General features: G+C 45.5%; 2 protein-coding genes across 3 annotated transcripts in view; one reads left to right on the top strand and one right to left on the bottom strand.

Moving 5' to 3' along the window:
- The window catches only part of GTF3A (general transcription factor IIIA), a 31,323-nt gene extending 28,918 nt beyond the window's left edge, over positions 1–2,405 (top strand). Inside the window, exon 12 of the mRNA XM_065901794.1 lies at positions 221–2,405. Coding sequence (XP_065757866.1) covers positions 221–373 — 153 coding nt within the window. The 3' untranslated portion in view covers positions 374–2,405. The remainder of the gene's footprint in view (positions 1–220) is intronic.
- Positions 461–12,755, bottom strand: MTIF3 (mitochondrial translational initiation factor 3). Of its 2 annotated transcripts, XM_065901740.1 has the most exons (6): positions 12,675–12,755; positions 9,677–9,843; positions 7,743–7,816; positions 3,200–3,645; positions 1,857–2,014; positions 461–679 (listed from the first exon to the last, which is right to left on the bottom strand). In XM_065901740.1, exons 4-6 carry the CDS (start codon positions 3,642–3,644, stop codon positions 461–463), a joined length of 822 nt encoding a protein of 273 aa, XP_065757812.1. In that variant the 5' UTR covers position 3,645; positions 7,743–7,816; positions 9,677–9,843; positions 12,675–12,755. The 2 variants fall into 2 exon arrangements, with proteins under 2 accessions (XP_065757812.1, XP_065757813.1); XM_065901741.1 differs by lacking the exon at positions 7,743–7,816.
- Positions 12,756–19,535: the final 6,780 nt, after the last annotated feature.

Here is a 19,535-nt window from a genome sequence, read left to right as displayed (position 1 = left end):
CTCCTATGTACCATGAATTATCTCTACGTTACTTATGATACCTAATACAATGGAAATGCTGTGTAAATTGTTGTCAGCACATGGCAAATTCAAACTTTGTCTTTTGGAACTTTCTGGATTTTTCCTTTTTTAAAAACACTTTGGATGGGCTGTTGGTTGACCTAGCTGCAGAAGCTGCAGACACGAAGCCTGACTGGCTCTGTCTTCCTTATTCCCCAAGGTGAGGCCGTCTCGTGGGAAGCGGAGCCTGGCCTCCCGGCTCAGTGGGTACCTCCCTCCTAAGAGGACACAGGACCAGGCTGTGCCTTTGCCTAGGAATGGGGAGCCGCTGAGCTGCATGGAAGGCCACGCGTGCTCCACGTCGCCATGCTGACCACAGCTGCACATCCACCTGCGCTGTGTGGAGGACCACAGACCAGCCACTGCAGTTCTCTCTCCCAGAAGCATGTGTTTATTAAAGTCACTGGGGCAGGACACCAGATGCTCCGTCCTTCCCGTCTCCCCTGTTCAGAGTGTCTCCTCTCGGGGTGCCCGGAGCTGCTCTCCACGCAGTCTCCTCCTTTTTGCTCAAGGGACGAAGAACACACATCACAGCCTTGCCTCCTCTGATGGGCTGTGGCCGGGATGAGAAGGTTGCAATTCCAGACATGGTCTGGACAATTCGATTACACATCTCCTCCTAGAAGAGGAAACAAAAGGCTAGTGTAAAACCAGCACCTCTGATTCTTGCAGTGTTCATGCTTATCTGATACCCATAAAAGCCAGCATTCTTGAATTGCTATATAAGGGATTTGCTAAGTCAAATCATATAGACCTGGTTAAGCTGATCGAAACCTGTACAATAACCAGGTGGTTATACAAACTCCATGTAACTAGTCCAACATACTAAAGGCTTGATAATTTTGAATACCCCGTCATGACACTGAGAGGCTATGTTTGGCCCAGACCACCCTCTCACAAAAAGTGCAAAGTGGTGGGTTTGGGCACTGGCAGGGCGCCCTTATCCCCCCAAATTGTCAGCTCTGTGCTGTTATGCACAGAGGCATTGAGGTGGTTAGAAAAAGACAGACACATGGTTCTAGAGATTCTGGGTGGGCTAGGATGTGAGGGCGATCTGGTTGCGACATCTGTCACCCCATTGATCGCCAGGGTTGATTCGGCTGATCTGGCTGGCTAGGCGGGTGTCCCCTTCCTCCCTCACCGCTCCATGTGCGTCCCTCCCGAAGCTGCGCGCTCGGTCGAAGAGGACGACCATCCCCGATAGAGGAGGACCGGTCTTCGGTCAAGGGTATACGAGTAGCTGCGCTCCCCTGCTAGAACCTCCAAACAAGCTCTGGGTGGGCTGGACTGGGCCCAGGGCCTGGGTCATTCTAGCCTGGAGCTAAGGCTCAAAACCACTGGAGTAAATGCTGCCTTTATCTGCTGCTAAGCTGTGCAACTCCAAAAGCAAAATCCACAGATCCTCCACAGGCTTACCCTGGGACTGTAAACTAACACTTAAGTTTGACTTGAATGCTTCTCATAGACATTTATAAAGAGGAATCGGACTTAGAAAGATGAACCCATTACAGTCTCTAGTCTTCCTATTTAAATGTTGGACCCTCTACAGTTTGTGAAATAGAATAGTATATAGCCCTTAAGTGAGGAAGAAGTGTTCTCACATGGCGAAGTACTAAATGCTACGGTGGGAAAAAAGTGTGCATTTTGCATTTTGAGAACCCAGTTAGAAAGCTGCCGCCAAGACTGGGCAGAATTACTACTTTTCTCTGCCTTTACGTTCTCCAGGTTTTCCACAGCTGTACTTGTTAAGTTCAGAAAACAAAGACAAGCAGTCACTCAGGTCTGTTTTCACTTACCATTTTTTTCTCGGGCTCATCTGCACTCTTCGCTTTCTTTACTGTAATCTGGACTTTGTACTTTTTTTCGATCCACTGCTGAATCTGTTTACTCTTTGTGTCCAGATCATGTTGTCCAATATTTGAAGAAAAGGTCAGCTCCTTGGTCTGGGTGGGTCCTGGGTTGAAAGAGTGAGATCTGGGGCTGGTCTGTGAGGCCTGTGTTTTATCACAAGCTCGTCCTAAAGTCTGTGCTGCTACAGGCCCTCCTGTCTGCCTGGTATTAAGTTTCACCCTCCAGTTAAATAGAGGAGACAGACATAAGGTGAAATACCACTTTTGTGGTTGCCAAGTAAGAGTACCTAAACAGGGAACGCTTCCATTTATCATTACCATTGTTTGATGAAAGAACAAAGGAATGGTCCTTTAAAGAGAACCAGGTAATCTTTTTTTTTCTTATTTTGGGTGGTGGATAACAGGTGTTCACTGTACTTTTTCTTTATCTTTTTTAAATTTGAATAAAAATAATTTTTCTGAAAAGGAGCACCTCCTTGCTTCTCAGAGCCCCTACCAGCTGGTCAGAGTCCTCTGTCAGCTCTTCTGTCACCTCTGAACCAAGCTTTTCAGGCTGTTCACCCTTTTTTAACTGTGATGCAGTTTGATGCCCTTAGCGCCGCAGATGGTCTCTTCTGGGTATTTTTTGTTTTCTAGTCAGTATCCCTGTTGCTAAATGTGGTGTCAGAGAATCGACACATTCTGACCTCTGGTGATCAGCAGTTACTAGCCATCATGAAAAATAAACGTCTTCACTTAATTCAGCTCACAGCTTCTGTAAGGTTTAAGTGACGAGTTGGTAAAACATGTTAAGTGTTCCTACCCTGTTGCAGTGGGCATGGGGGATGCTCTGGGGATGACTTCAGAGTTAGGAAGTGTGCTTCTCTGTAATGAACTGCCTGCCTCCCCTCAGAGATGAGGGGAGAGAAGGAGGAAGGGACCCAGGGCAGGTGAGAGGCCAGGACAGGACCAGGAACTCATCCCCACCTCTTCCACACCTCACCCCATGTGGCGCTCTGCGGTCCTGGCCCTGGGAGGCCCCACCACCACCAGAGGGGAAAAGAGCGCCCGTCGTTTTGGCGGTGGTCGCCTTGTCTGTCCCTCATTTTGCACAGGTGTAAAGGAAGAGATGACGGACACAGAGTAGCAAGGAGAAAAGGAACAGAAGTGGATGAAAAACACACACTGGACACAGTAGTAAAACGGGACTCCAGTTACTCACCGGCTGTTACAGGCACCTGGCAGATGCCCGATTTAAACTGCAGATCTGCTGGCCCGAGGGAGATGGGAGCAGAGAGCAGGGTACCTACCCGGCTTGGGCGCGGCCCTCTCCGCCTCTCGGAGCTGCAGCCGCTCCTGGTGGATCTGTGCGCCTGTCAGGAGCTGGTACTGCGGGGGCTCTGCGTGGGGGTCCCTCTTCACCAGCCGCAGGTCCCGCTCGGCCATTAGCCTGATCACATTCGCCCGGTGCATGTGGCCCAGGTCGTTGCCTTGCTCGTCTAGCACGTGAATGATGCGCTCGTTGATTTTTCTCCCAACGCTACTGAAAGCCGTCTCGTTCTTTTTTTTCTTTGTCCTCTCATCCTGGGTGTCTTCAGTGCTAAAAGCTTTTGCGTGAATGAGGCAGGACGGTCTTGGGGATGGCTGTGTGGGCGCCGGCCCCTGTAAGCTGTATTTGCCCAAATATCTTCTAATGTAGTAATTCTCAGTCTTTACGGTTTGTAATGTTAACTTCTTGAGGAAAAGAGCAGCCATCCTATAAAGCAGGGAGAAAAGAGCATTAAAACCCAGCTGTTCATTCCCACGGGTTGGTGCTGTGGTACACGGAGGCGGCTGGTCAGAGGTGAGCGCGAGGGACGCGGTGCCTCAGGCAGCGCTTCTCGGGGACGCTCCCGGGTCTCCTGCTCGAGCGTTGCCGGGGTGTGTAAGGCTGGGACTCCCTCTGGTCCAACTTAGATCTTCCTGGGCTGTGTATCCCAGCCCTCCTGCCCGTCACCACTGCACACACCCACTGTTGACCAGTGACATGGGGGGAAATGAACAGTAAATGGCACAGAAAGTGACGGGAGGTGCACACTCTCACTGCCCTGCCCTCAGATACCCAGGGCAATCCCTGGAACACCATCCCTGCAGAGGTGACTACCCGCCCAAGCCCTCCACCCAGGCAGCACCCTCGGGTCAGCGTGTGCAGGGCTGAGCTCCACCTGCTCGCCCACCCCCAGCTCAGGCCTCCTGTCTCTATAACACATGCACTTCATGTGTGATACAGAGCTAAGGGATCCCCAAACAGCTGAGTGATCCGTGGCCCTTCTTTCTCTTCGCCGTTCATCAGCAGATCCCCTTGTTCCACCTCTAAAAGCCACCAGGACCCGACCACTCCCCGTCCCCTCCCTGGCCATCACCCTCCCCCGAGTGCCATGACCACCCCCCACCTGGGTCAGCTCCCAGCCTCCTGACTGCCTCCTGCAGCTGTCCTTGCCCCTGATGACCCATCAGCCACACTTAAAGCGCAGACGTCAGACCATGGCCCCCCTGTGCTCACAGCCCTCCTGGGCCCCCGCCTCACTTCAGAGCCCTCCCCCACCCCACCCCACTCCGCCCACAGCACCCAGCCCACCTCCTCCACTCACTCTTCCGAGCTCGCGGGCTCCTTGCTGTTCTTGTAGACACTGCACACACACACCCCCACCCCTGTGATCCTTTCCCTCAGATGATGCCGCTTCATTTAATTCTTAGCGACGCCCTGCCTGTCCACGCTGTAAATGACACACCCCATCCTTGCAAACCCATCACTTTGCCCTTTAAAAGCATTCACTGCTGACATATGCACACAATGTTCGTGATCTTCCCTTAGCAGCATGTAAGCTTCGTGAGAAAACATGTCTGTCTGCTGGGTTAGGAGCACGGCAAGGAACCGACTAGGTTTTAACCCAGCGCCTAGAGTCTGCCCCACTATATGCTGCATCCTCAGTATCTTCATGGGGTCGATTCCAGGGCCCCCAGAGACACCCAAATCCACAGATGCTCGAGTCCTACATGGAAAACGCTGTGTGTTTGCATGTAACCTGTGTACATCCTCCCACATACCACATCGTCTCTAGGTTACTTAAAAAACCTAACAGTGGAAATGATATGTCAACAGCTGCCTGGCGTAGCAAATCAGTCTTGCTTTTTGGAACTTTCTGGAGTTTTTTTCCCTTGAGTATTTTTAGTCATGGCTGGTTGCATCCAAGGATGCAGAACTGGTGGATACGGAGGACTGACCATATGTGCTGAATGAAAGTGTGAGTCGAAGTAGGCGGTCAGGAGGGAGGCAGTGTCTGCGGGCGTTTATCCCAGGCCTTCAGGTGCATCACCCCACCCGCCACACAGAAGGCTGGTGAGTGCGGTATCTGTCCATTCTAGAAATACTCAACTTTCCTCCTTATATCCTCTTCCTTTATTCAAAACGTAGGGTCTTTTTTCCCAGGAGTATTTGATCATATCACTGTGTCAACTTCTTCTGACGATTTTCTATAGTACCATGAGAAAATATTGTCATATTTATGAATAAACCTTAAATAAAATGACCCATGCTTTACCAAAGAAGAAAACAGTTCCTAGCTGGCATTTCAAATGTCTACCACCCTCCACGAGATCTGTGATGTTTCATCCGCAGTGAATGAGGCACCTGGATTCATGCAGAAGGACCCCCACCTGCAGATGCTGCAGAGGCCCCAGGAGTGGACTGAAACTGGGTTTAAATAGCTGAGCCACATCAAAAAGTCTACAAACAAATGCTGGAGAGGGGTGGAGAAAAGGGAACCCTCTTACACTGATGGTGGGAATGTAAACTAGTACAGCCACTATGGAGAACAGTGTGGAGATTCCTTAAAAAACTGGAAATAGAACTGCCAAACGACCCAGCAATCCCACCACTGGGCATACACACCGAGGAAACCAGAATTGAAAGAGACACGTGCACCCCAATGTTCACTGCAGCACTGTTTACAATAGCTAGGGCATGGAAGCAACCTAGATGTCCATCAGCAGATGAATGGATAAGAAAGCTGTGGTACATATACACAATGGAATATTACTCAGCTATTAAAAAGAACGCATTTGAATCAGTTCTAATGAGGTGGATGAAACTGGAGCCTATTACACAGAGTGAATGAAGTAAGTCAGAAAGAAAAACACCAATAGAGTGTATTAATGCATATATATGAAATTTAGAAAGATGGTAACAATGACCCTATATGCGAGACAGCAAAAGAAACACAGATATAAAGAATAGACTTTTGGACTCTGTGGGAGAAGGCAAGGGTGAGATGATTTGAGACAATAGCAGTGAAACGTATATTACCATATGTGAAATAGATCACCAGTCCAAGTTCAATGCATGAAGCAGCCACTCAAAGCTGGTGCACTGGGACAACCCAGAGGGATGGGATGGGGAGGGAGGTGGGGAGGGGGCATTGAGGATGGCAGAACACATGTACACCCGTGACTGACTCGTGTTGATGTATGGCAAAAACCACTACAATATTGTAAAGTAATTAGCCTCCAATTAAAATAAATTTTTAAAAAATTAAAATAACTAATCATAAAACACCATTAAATACATACCACTTTGAAAAATTAAAATAAATCAATAGCTGAGCTACTTACTGCTCAAAGAGCAAACAATCAGACACTTATTCATGGAGAAAGCCCCCAAAGCAAAAAAAGCAGAAAAAGTCTGAAGACGCTGGAAAAAACTTCTGTTTATCATGAAAAAGCACACGTGCCCCGTGTGATGAATCAGCAATCCATTACATAGAACAAAGGAGCAAATAAATTAGGCACAGGAAAAAGATGGAATTTAAGAAGAACCCTGAAGTTTTCCTAAGGTTGAAGACACGGTGATTTTCTTTCCCCTATTCTTCCTAATTATCATTCTCTAATTTTTATAAGGAGGAAGTGTTTTTTATACTAATAAGTAAATTCTATGTATTTACAAAATAAAAACTGTTTCTGAAAGATAACAGTTTTTTAAAAAAGCTTTAAAAACACTTTCCAAAAAGAGGAAAAGGTAAATGGTAGAAAAATACTATTTACCTTTTTTTTTTTAAGCTTCTTTACTGTTATTCAAATTTTAAAAGGGTTTAAACCTTCTTGACTTACAAGCAGTTATGCGTCAATACTAGCTAAATTTTAACTTTAGATCAGCAAAGTTGAAGATATACATATTTCTTCAAAATAAACTTTACATAGATAAACATATAAATACAGATTTGGGGGGAAAAAACCTGTGATATTAAATCTGAGAGACAAATAACAAATACAAGTCATTGAGAAACTTTTTATCAGGAAAATTCTCAAACATGTACAGAAGAAAGAGCAAAAGGAAGCCCGAAGCATCCATCGCTCAGCTCCCTGACCCTCAGCACGTCAGCCAACGTGCTTTCTCTCCACCAACAACTGCTCCCCAGACCCCAATATCCAGGAACGACTTCACAGTAAATCCCCTCTCATCAGCAGACAATTGAGTACATCACCTCTAAGAGCTGAGGACTCTTTTATCTTCTGAACAACCACAGGAGCACATCCCAACTAATAATCATTCCTCTACATCATCAAATATCCAGGCTTCAGACGTCCCTGGTAGTTATCATTCTGTTTATGTTTCATTTACAACTTGATTGCATGAAGAGACTCTCACTGGCCAAATGTATAATCATGTACACAGCAGTGACTGAAATTCATTTCAACACACCAACCATGCAAAAATCCATGAGAAAGACAGTTAGCCACAACTCTATGTGACTAATACCCTGGCTACTTACTTTGGAAATTGGTCATTAAAGAAAAAGAACTAAGTATTTATCCTACCTTTTTAGGGAGAACTATAATCATCCCCAGTCGATGAAGAAAAGTGTTCTTTAGAGGAGAATGCCAGCTAATACCTGGAGAAGAAAAATAAAAGTTAATTGAAAACCACCATTTTCCCATCTCCAGTCAGACCACCGATTCAGGCTTGTTGTTCAGTCTCTAAGTCGTGTCTGGCTCTTTGTTCAGGCCTAGATGGATGCAAACATCATTGGGTAAAAGGCTGATAAGGAAACAAGGAGTTCATGGGGTACCAAAGGGTGACCCAAGGAATACTTCCAAATGGAAGCAGGAAACACATGCTCCAGCTGTCACCCCATAATGGGTCAGACTCAGCACTGACACCCTAACACTCGTCTTTTTGTGGGACGGGTGATCCTTCTGTGAAACGGGACTGCCGAAAAGGCTGAACGTGAACAGCGTCAAGCCTCTAGACTGAGCTCCTGGTTTTCAAGGATACAAAGGCCAGACTCTGAGAGGAACAAATCAGATGACACAACAGGAAACCACTGACAAATCCAGACTATGGGACAAGACTGGTGGCTTCAAGCCTTACAAAAAAATCAGTGTCACTGGGAACCCAGACTATGGGACAAGACTGGTGGCGTCAAGCCTTACAAAAAAATCAGTGTCACTGGGAACTTGAATTAAAAGACTAAGGAGACATAAAATTCAATGTTTAAAGAGAAGCAATTAAAAAGACACGTGGGGATAAGGAAGGAAGAACTGCATATGGCCTAGATTCATGATGGATTAGACTCTATCAGAAAAGTACTGTTTTCTCAGCCATGAAAATGGCATTCTTAGGGAATCTTAGGGAGTGAGTCATGACATCTGCTTATTTACTCTGAAATGGTTCAGCAGCAAATAAATGTGATTATGGCAACATCTGCAGAATCTCGCTTATGCTTATATGAGTGTTTAGTTGTTAGTCTTTCAACTTTTCTATGTTTAAATTTTTTTTTCATAATTAAAAAGTTCATTTTAGAAAGAATCAACAACCTACAGGGAGGAAAAAATTCACTAGTCATGCCATATGACTATTCCAGTCTGTGTAATTGTATATTTACTGTAATTTAATAAATTGGCACTCTGACTTTATGTATCCTTAACAAATATTCCTTTCATTAGCTGTAAGTCTGTTTAAGCAGAGCCTATGTCTAAGGAACTTTACAAACTTAATGGTCTGACTTTTTTTTAAATGCAAATTGCCTTTCTTTCTCCATCTGGTTTTCATAAGATCAAGTCTAAAAGTGCCTTATCTAGTAAATGGCGATGATTTCAGTTTAAGGTAGAATGTGTACAACTTTCTGCTAACCAAAGTAGCTAAAAGCTAATGTGTATTTTAGAGAAGGGCTCTCAGAAGCTGGAGGCCCACCAGCATCATCTGGGGATGTATTTTCAGAACACACAATGTGTCCTTACCCCTCTTCTGTTAACAGCTCCTGGGTTAGGACCCCCAGAAAAAGATGGCATAAGAAAGTAAGTAATAAAACATTATAGTATAAGTGGATTCAAGTAACTTAACACTGAGATGTCTTGGGGTACCCTTAACCTTTCAAGATTGATGCAAAATAGAAAGCCCATTTCTCTGATAAGATGTCTCTGTCAAACATATAACAGCCTCAATGAATCAGATCTATCAAAATGAAAATGGTTATGTTCTTATGACAATACTGGTACACCTGGCCACTCACAAAACTATAGTTTCTGAGACATCCAAAAATATTTTAAGAGCCAGTTACCTTAAAGTCAGTTACTTAAAATGCATAATTTGATAGTATGAGATATCCATTTCTGATTTTGTGTTTATTCAGACCTTACTGAAATCATGCTGTGCTGTATCAGCTGCATCTACTGGTAGTTTTAATTGAGTAGCTAACTCCACTTTCTAGAGAGAACAGAAGGCTTCTTTTTTGCTGTTGTTCTTTACTTACTTGAGACAGGATCACTGAAAAACTCCACATCCTCTGAGCACCGGAGGACAGACTGACAGGCATCCCCAGGGCCTGTTTCCTATGTTTGTGGCTCCTCTTCTGCAGCTCCTGCTACTTTCTGTCCTCACTCCACTTCCCAGGACTCTTCTGCATCATCCCTGACTGTCCTAGATGATATAAGAAAAAGTTACATTATTTCAGATGTATACAACAGGGGAATTCTGGTGTTTGGTCCACATATTCCATAAGAACTGGAATGTAAACATTAAGCCATAAAGTGGGCAGTCCTGCAATGTGTGGCACTTCCACGTGCTGTGTGTTTCAGGTGAGCTTAGGGCTGCGTCCTTCACACTGTCACATCAGTCTTCAGTTGTCTCAAAGGAATCACATTCTTTGAGGACTGTTACCAAGTCCAAGCTTGTACTGCTCACCACACGACAGACCAACAAATCGATAGATTTGTTGACTTTGGTGACTTTGTTGGAAAGCCAGCAGTCTGAGATGATGGACTCATGTCCCAAAGAACCAACTTCCCTGAGTTAGAATTCTGTCTTCTTTTAAATGAAAAGGGAAGGGGGTAAAGTCCAGGTTCCAGCCAAGCTCCAGAGGAGGGGATGTGTTTATTTCTTCCTCCTTGCAGTCATTCAGAGGTGGGACTGGACAAGGTGTTTTCTGTGAGCTGAACAAAGGTATTTGAGCTTCACCTGGGAGGCAGGATTCCTAAAGATGGACCACTGTGTAATTTAAGCTTGCAGGCAATATCTCTTTAATGATTAACTGGAATACGGAGGCACTTCCCTATTATAAGACTACTTTCCCAACTTTTATTATGAAAATGCTTAAATATTCAGGAAAGTTAAAATACTATACAGTCAACACGCCGATACTCATTCACCTAGATTCCACTGTTGCTCTCCTTGGTGTATGTACATTTATTCTTCTTTCCATCCATTTTATTATGTTTTGAAACATTTCAAAGTAAGCTGCAGACACTGCTACATTTTACCCTCAAGTACTTCAGCATGCATATCATTACCTAGAGTTCAGTATTCCTTTACAACTCTTTTCAATTTGAGACAAAATTTACAAATAATGACATGTACAAGTCTTAAGCATATACTTTGACAAGACCTCTGTAACCAAACTCCTATCAACTGACGAGATGAAAATAACTTCTATTTATTTGTTCACTCACTGCTTTTCTTTCCTACATAGCTAATGTTATATATTGATATTATTTCTTGGGAGGTTGAATCAAAAGTTACATGGATTCTAGTGGACTAAATATTTATGAAATTAATTTTTCCAATTCTGATGACGTTTAAGAAGCCTCTGTCACTCCTTCCAAAGGAGTTTCACTAAGTCCTTCTGCCTGGAGGCCTGCCCCCTGCCCCTCTGGTAGGGGCTGAGCACCGCCAACCCCAGGCCTGCAGGTTGCTGTCTCCTGGCTCTGGTTTTGCACAAAGTATTCTCCATAACGAGATGGGCTGTTTAAGAGTCAGAATAGTGACTAAAAACACTGGGAAAAGTCAACATAATATCTTGGCTAATTACTTAACCACATTTCTTTAACCATAAAATTTTAAATTTTATTTTTATTTTATTGAAATAAGCATCCAGAAAACATTTTTTAAAAAGCTTTTAAACCCTGAGCTCAAAACTCAATACTAAAAGATGTACTTAATCCTTATATTATTATTCTAATCCGTCATCTCACCTTCCAAAACCCCTATCTCAGTGACCAGCATCTTTTCCAGGTCTGCTCTCCCGCACTCCCCCAGCTAATCCAACACCAAGGCTCCTCAATGTTATTTCCAAACACCAATCAAATCCACCTACTTCTCTCTATGTTCATCGCCACCACCCTCCTGAGGACACCTCCCACCATCAGTCTCCTAACTAGGCTCTTGCACCTTGAACTCTGCAGTCCTCCCCTCTGCACTGCTGCTGCTGGCTCCACACGCAGTGCCCGCCCACCTTAAAACTGCCTGCAGACTAAAGACCTACAGCTTTCAGGAGGCCAAAAGGCCATTCCCGCCTCATTCCACACCAAACTTCCTTTATGCCTAAACCACACTGGCCTTGCTGATCTTGAATGCTCTTCCCCCTTGGTTTAGGGAACTCCCTTTCTGTCAAGCGCTGCCTTTCTCAGTGCATTTCTCTGATCACCTCCAAGACTAAGCCAGATCTCCCCTGAAAGTGCCCCCCCCCATTTGTTTTTCGAGCTCAACGGTCAAGTATTTCCACAGTATAACCTCTCTTTCCACGATTATAATTTTGTGATTATTGCAGATTCTCTCCTTCACTAGACGGTGAGTTCTGTGAAGCAAGGAACACACGTGGCATACCCTTCCCGGAACCGCGCCTAGCACAGTAAAACCTCACAGCGTGCTCTCGGAACGGGCTATTCAGTAAGAAAATGTTTTTACTTCAAGGAGCCTTATGCCGGGAAGGCCAGTAAATGATAAACGGGGGTAAAAAGAGAAAAAGAAATTTCAGATGGTTCAGCGACTTTCCTCCAGCATCCCTCCTTGGACGGCCGCAAACAGCAAGGGTCTGCGAGTATCTGCGCTGTCTCACCTGCCAGGAGGGGAGCCAGGAGGGGAGCCAGGAACCGAGGGGCGGGGCTACGCGCGCCGAACGGACCAATCAGGTGCGCTTGCGACTGCCACGCCCCCCCACCCCCCACGCCGCGGCGCGCCCGGGCAGGAGACGGGCGTAGCGACGTCCGGCATGCGTGCGTGCGCGAGTTCCCGTACGTGCGCCAAGATAGCCGGACGGAAGACGTAGGGCCCGGAAGGACTGGCGCCTGGCCTAGCCCGGGCTCTAAGACAAGTTTACATCCTGTGAGTCCGCCGGCAGGTGGGCGGCACTGGCCTTCCAAGGACGACGACATGGCCGAGCGCCAGGCCGCATGCCCCGCAGGCCCACTCCTACGACCCCGTCTTCCCGCCGTAGGTCCCCTCACTCTCGCAGCGCCCCTGGCCTTTAGCTTTACCTGTACCGAGCCGCCGACTGATGAGGTTTGGCGGCAGCAGCCCGCAAGCGGGCTCCCGGGTGAGACCCTCTTCGCTTTCCGTAGTGGGCGGGGCGTTGACTCCCGGCTTTAAAGGAAAGGCGAAGTTAGGAGGAGAGCGTTTCCGGCTGGCGGCTTCAAGTCCTCCGACAGAAAAGGGCGCGCAGCGGCTGCTCCCCCGGCTCCGGCCGCTACAGGTGGTGCGGCACTCGGAGGCTCGTTTCCCCTCGATCCCTTACGTTGGCGCCGACCTCAGTGTATCTGCGTTCCCAGTGGGCTTACAGCTTGCATACGTCTTTCTTATTTACTAAAATACTGCTTTGACAGGATGGTTAATCAGTTCATCCAGTCGGTCAGTCGTGTCCGACTCTTTGCGACCCCATGGACTGCAGCACACCAGGCCTCACTGTCCATCACCAATTCCCGGAGTTTATTCAAACTCATGTCCATCCACTCGGTGATACCATCCAACCATCTCATCCTCTGTCGTCCCCTTCTCCTCCTGCTTTCTATTTTTCCCAGCATCAGGGTCTTTTCAGGTGAGTCAGTTCTCATCAGGTGGCCAAAGTATTGGAGTTTCAGCTTCAGCGTCAGTCCTTCCAATGAACATTCAGGACTGCTTTCCTTTAGGATGGACTTGTTGGATTTCCTTGCTGTCCAAGGGACTCTCAAGAGTCTTCTCCAACACCACAGTTCAAAAGCATCAATTCTTTGGCGCTTAGCTTTTTTTATAGTCCAACTCTCACATCCATACACGACTACTGGAAAAACCATAGCTTTGATTAGACGGACCTTTGTTAGCAAAGTAATGTTTTTTAATACGCTGTCTAGGTTGGTCATAGCTTTTCTTCCAAGGAGCAAGCATCTTTTAATTTCATGGCTGCAGTCAGTGATGGTGACAGGATGGTTAACAAGCTATTTCATAAATGTCTTTATACTTATTGTGCGTTCAGGAGCCCTGCCTCAAAGTTCAGGTGGACAGGTGGACTCAGGAAGTAGAGGCTCCCCTTGTTTCCCAGGTTAGGGGTGCTAGCCACCTGCAAGAGCACCGGGCCAGGTGGAGAAGGCCTGCATGACCCGCCACCCTGGAGAGCTCAGAGTGGTCAGCGTGCAACCGAGGGGACGCGCATGGTGGGTGCATGGCATGTCCTGGCTCCAGGGACAACTCTAGCCTGGAGGGGTTGTGCACCTAGTCTCTTCCCTCACTGGCTTTGGGGTCTGCAAACCTTCAGCCCGCCTGGCCAGAGCCCTCTGGCCTCTTCTCCATAGGAAAGTCCTCAGTGGCAGTGGGAATCCACGGTTGGGGCTCCCTGAGCCCACCTAGGTAGAGAATCCTCTGGTTTATTTCAGAGCCCGTGACTTCTGTACAGTACTTGTAGCCCAGCAGGACACATCACTTTATTCTCATTAAATAGCTCCTCAAGCATTCCCATTTTGATTACAGATGAGGAAACTAGGTCAGTCTTAAATAGCTCCTTGAGAGCAATGACCCAGTTTTTTGTTTCCTCATCAAATCCACGGGGTCCCACCCAGAAGGTGCTGAATATGAACAATGAAGTGGTAAACCCATAAAAAACTGTCTGCCCCAAAGGCCGATAGTTAGTATTTGCATGTTGGCCTTTTTGAAGTTAAACAAGAAGAGTTAAGGTTTCAGTTTCATTTTACTAGGAATATTCTTTAATAACAACATGGTTACTTAGTATAGGTCTGGTAATGGAGTGACCAGCACAAAACTTGGGAAATAGTGGGTGCTGGCCACTGTGCTCCGCGCTTTCCTTCTATCAAGTCATCTAATCTTAAGGAAAAGCTGATTGCCCCATTTCACAATGGTGAAACGGAAGCCTGAAGAAGGTGAGTATTAATGAAAGTGAAAGTGAAGTCGCTCAGTCATGTCTGACTCTTTGTGACCCCTTGGACTGTAGCCCACAGTCTACAGGCTACAGTCTACAGGAGCCCACAGGCTCCTCCATCCATGGGATTTTCCAGGCAAGAATACTGGAGTGGGTTGCCATTTCCTTTAGTTTGCCCAAAGTCTGGCAGCTAGTAGACTCAATTAAAAAAAAAAGAATCCACCCAGGCAGCCCGGTGCAAGAGTTGGTGTTCTCAATGCTGAATGTCTCTTATGAAAAGAGTGAAGCAGTGGGGTTCAAGTCTGTGAAGATACTAAGTGAAATGTGTGGAACTGATTGAAGAGTTTAATACTCAAACTCAGGACTTAACAGTTTGGTGAGATTATGACCAAGTCGTCATCAGTAACTGGAGCTTCCTGTCAGCACCCCTTTTGCAGCACCTCTAAAGTACGTGTGGCCAGACTGGATGATCTGAGGAGTTTTCTAGACTGCCGGCATCAGGTGTCTCAACTTCAAGAGACAGACATTAGTGATCCTGGAAGGAAATGAGCAGAAAGGGTGGGTGTCACAGGCGTGCTCTCAGAGAGAGAAGTAGGCTCTTTTTTATCTCTTCTGAACTCTGCTTTGACCTCAGATGAAATGGGACCAGACAGCTTTCAAAGAACCATTGAGAGTTTTGGACTCAACCCCAGTGAAGGCCGACTTTAAAGACCCTTGACTAACGAAAGTAGAGCTTGCAGCTGGCTTTTTCAGGACCCCTCCGTGTATTTATGGCCTCTGCCTACTAAGACTCCCTCCTTGGTTTGGGCATGTTATGTGACTACGCCACAGAGCCCTTGGAAGCTGTCTGATTTGATATGTACATGGAAGAGGATTCTCAGTATAGAGAGCTTTCCCAGTTGTTATTGTCTCTACCTATAATTTACCAAAAAAAAAAACCACCAAAAAACAAAAAAACCCACAAAGCCCAGAATGTAAAATTGTAACTCCATAATATAACTCACATCCTGGTGGCTAAAATTCCTACATTTTCCACCACAGCGTTATTGCCACGTTATTTCCTGGTTGGTCCCTGAATGGCACATTTCCTCACACCGTGCAGATATTGGTGTTTTTGCCCTGAGGAAGGATTAAAGGAAACAATTCTGTCCCTCACCTTGCCTGTTAGCTTTCAGAGTCCCATCTCTTCCCCCGTGGTGCAGAGGGAGGCGTGGCAGACAGTTGCTTAGCCCCGTTCGTTGAGGTTCAGGAGTCTTTACTCTGTGATTTTGTCAAAAGTTGTTAACTCTAGGCTATATCTTCATGATGCCCCAGTGACTGCAACAAATTAAGAAGCTAATCTGATAATAGTCCTGTGTTTAGTTTGAAGTTATGTGGATGTGGCAAAACCTGTCTGGGGTCAAATACTCAGCCTGTTCTTTGACAAGTAGCTGTTAATGGATTGTAGGTAGTTTATATACCCTCTTCCCGCTGTACATTAGATTGTAAACTCCCATCAGGACCGTTTGCTAAAACAAAAGAACAGAAATCTATTACGTGCAAGAGCCTGTGCAGTGCAGACTGAGTGCAGAGAGAGTGTTGGCTTGAATGGCAGCCACTTTCCATCTTGGAGCAGCTTAGTAATGGAGAAGAACTGTGCTTCGCTCTCTTAAGCGTGTGTTTACAAACTTGTGGAAAGGGGCAGAGAAAGCAAGGCATGCTCGGGACTTTGGCTGTGACTTCAGAACCTCAGCCCTTAACACCTGAAAGCTGGAAGCCTTCTTACAGCATTTCTACCGTTATTCCCAGGTAGGACTTCGATGAATCCATTCTGAACATGCAATCATCTGTACACTTAAAAAACAAAGCACCAAAATCCAGGCAAGGAGACCCAGTCTTCAATCAGGAGCTCATCTCAGTGTTTTAAGGGGCTGAGGGACTCCTCCTTTATGAACCTAAATACATCCAGCAGCTACTTCTGCTGGCTCCTCAGAAGAGCTGGACCATCTGGTGATCACGTCTGTGTCAAAACCCTTCACGTACTCTCAAACTATTATTAGATTCAGAATAAATTTTTTTACCATGTGAAAAGTTTCCCATAACATTAGACTCCAGATTAATCATTTTTCTTACTGAAAGTGATAGTACCAGACTTCCCTGGTCGTCCAATGGTTAAGACTCTGCACTTTCACTGCAGAGGGCACTGGTTTGATCCCTGGTCCAGGAACTAAGATCCTACAGGCTGTGTGATGTGGCCAAGAAAAAAAAGTGATAGCACCAATAATTAAAACATGACAGTGGTTGAGAATGACCAAAGCAAATTTGTCTAAAATGAATGAAATTGTGATGAATTTTTTAAAAAAATCTCTCATGTCTGCCAAGACATGGACGAGATGGTTGGATGGCATCACAGATGTAATGGACATGAGTTTGAGCAAACTCTGGGAGATGGTGAAGGACAGGGAACCCTCGCGTGCTGCAGTCCATGGGGTCACAGAGTCAGATGTGACTCAACGATTGAACAACAGGTCTGCTAAGTAAAAAGATGTTTACATATGGAAGGTCCTTTTATTGTCTGTGAAAAAGCCTGTTATGCAACCAAATAAAGCAGAAAATTGGTTCAAAAGTCTCCTTTGGAGAAACAACAGGGCCACATGCTTCCATTTCAAAGATGTTCCATTCAGGAGTGAGTCAGTTAACTTTGGTCATTTTGAAACACTTGATGAAAATAATTTCTGTTGTCATCATGAGATGTCATGTAGAAACACGAAGAACTGGTGCAGGAAACCTTAGGAAACCAGGGTTGTCTTGTACTGTGAAGTCAGCCTAAAGCAGGACCAAGTCATGAGTGTTTTCTGTGATAAAATCCACTAATGTGTTTAAACACCCACATGAGATCTTCCAGTTACAAGGCTGCTTAAGGAAGGCAGGGCTAACAGCAAATAAAATGTTAGTGGTGAAACAAACTTGTGTTCCTGCAGCTTCCCACCATTGAGGGAAATGGAATTAAAAATGTATCATTCCATCTTGGCGAGTGCTAGGCTGTGGAGTTTGATCTGTTCAGAGTGGGGAGGACTTCCCACTGTACGTTTCTGTCATTGGCTGCTTTCTCCCCTGTAAGTTGTTCAGTTGCAAAGATTTTAAAGGGTGATTTGCTGGCAGCCTGGGATGTATCCGTGACCTTAGCAAAGTGGAAATGAAAGCTCTCAGTTTTTCTTCTTTTCTTTCTTTTTTTGCAACAGTAAAACTACCAATTTTACAGTCAACTGAACAGCAATAGATGAATTTGTTTAAAGTCTGTGTTCACAAAGAAAACCTGAACTTCAGTGGCTTGAATGCCTGAAGCTGCAGCGCGATCTTTGAAGGGCAGACACTCTTACAGCTTGCGCTAGGCCACTGTCACCTGCTTCTCCACACAGGTGCTGACCCCTCGGTCGATCCGGGGCCTCCTGGCGGGGGAGCAGGAAAGCTGGGCCTTTGTGTGCTGCAGAGAACGCTTTTCCAAGGCCTGGGCCAGTTTTCTGCAGCGGCCACAGGAAGCAGAAGAAAGAAAAGGTTAAGGGCCACCACGAAGGTCAGAGTGGGTTTAAATTTAGTTAACGTTGGAGGTTATAGCTTTTAACAACAGCTTTAAGAAAACTGATTCGAAGATGCAATTTGTTTCTTCTTTGTCAACCGTTAATTTTTTTTATCCTATTGATAGTGACAGCTTAACAAAGTTTTTATATGCTAGAGGTTTTCATCCTTTTAGGGGATAAAGGCCTGTTCCTAAAAAGAGATGCAGGTGGAGAACTTTATAAAGCTTCCATGACTTTCAAATTGGGAGCTTTAAAATGGACTCCCTGCTTGGCTGAGTCAAAAATAATCTGTGAGGGATGTTTAAAAAAAAAAGTCTTTATTGGAAATGGGGGACTACTTTGGCAGTCAGATACAGAGGCTCGGATTTCTAGAAGCTTCTTTGTATGTATTTTGCTTTCAGCCATTCTAGGATAGTTTTTGTTCAAAATTACCAAAGACGCCTCCCCTTATCTTTTCATATGTGTATTTCTTTAAATTTAGAGCATGGTATTGTTCGTTGTATCTCTGTGTGAGCAAAGAAATGACCACAGATTTCTACACATGCGCTCTATGGTCCTATCTATGTTTTCTATCTAAGGATGGAAATGTTGTGGAAATTGGTCTTTCAAATGAGAGTCAGGTAAACTCTAGCTTCTCAATGGGAAACCCACACCATTCAAGAGGTATGATTACCCAGGGCTGACGTTGAATGTCCTGTATCACACAAAGGCCTTGTGTATTATTTAGCTGCATTTCTACTATACGTAAGAGGCTTGACTCTTTTGGAATGGGTTTCATACATTTATTTAGCTGGAGTTTTAAAATGCTGAGCTTGGGTCTACAGAGCTGTGCTTTTTCTTGTATGTTCAGCAGGATAAATGTAACCTATACATCCAACTACTGTCCTGTAAATGCAGCCATGGAATTAAAAGACACTTGCTCCTTGGAAGAAAAGCTATGACCAAACTAGACAGCATATTAAAAAGCAGAGACATCACTTTGCCAACAAAGGTCCATATTGTCAAAACTGGTTTTTCCAGTAGTTGTATACTTACGTGAGAGTTGGACCAGAAAGAAGGCAGAGCATTGAAGAACTGATGCTTTCAAACTGTGGTGCTGGAGAAGACTCATGAGAGTCCCTTGGTCTGCAAGGAGACCAAACCAGTCGATTCTAAAGGAAATCAACCCTGGAATATTCATTGGAAGGACTGATGATGAAGCTGAAGCTCCAATACTTTTGCCACCTGATGCAAAGGTCTGACTCATTGGAAAAGACCCTGATGCTGGGAAAGATAGAAGGCAGGAAGAGAAGGGATGAGAAGGGATGGGATGGTTGGATGGCATCACTGACTCAATGGACATGAGTTTGAGCAAGATCCAGGAGATGGTGAAGGACAGGGAAGGCAGGCATGCTGCAGCCCATGACATCACAAAGAGTCAGACATGACTAAGCAGC

The sequence above is a fragment of the Muntiacus reevesi genome, chromosome 11 (assembly GCF_963930625.1).
Source record: "Muntiacus reevesi chromosome 11, mMunRee1.1, whole genome shotgun sequence".
Lineage (NCBI taxonomy): Eukaryota > Metazoa > Chordata > Mammalia > Artiodactyla > Cervidae > Muntiacus > Muntiacus reevesi.
The sequence above is the reverse complement of the archived record's forward strand: the minus strand, read 5'-3'. Positions and strand labels throughout refer to the sequence as shown.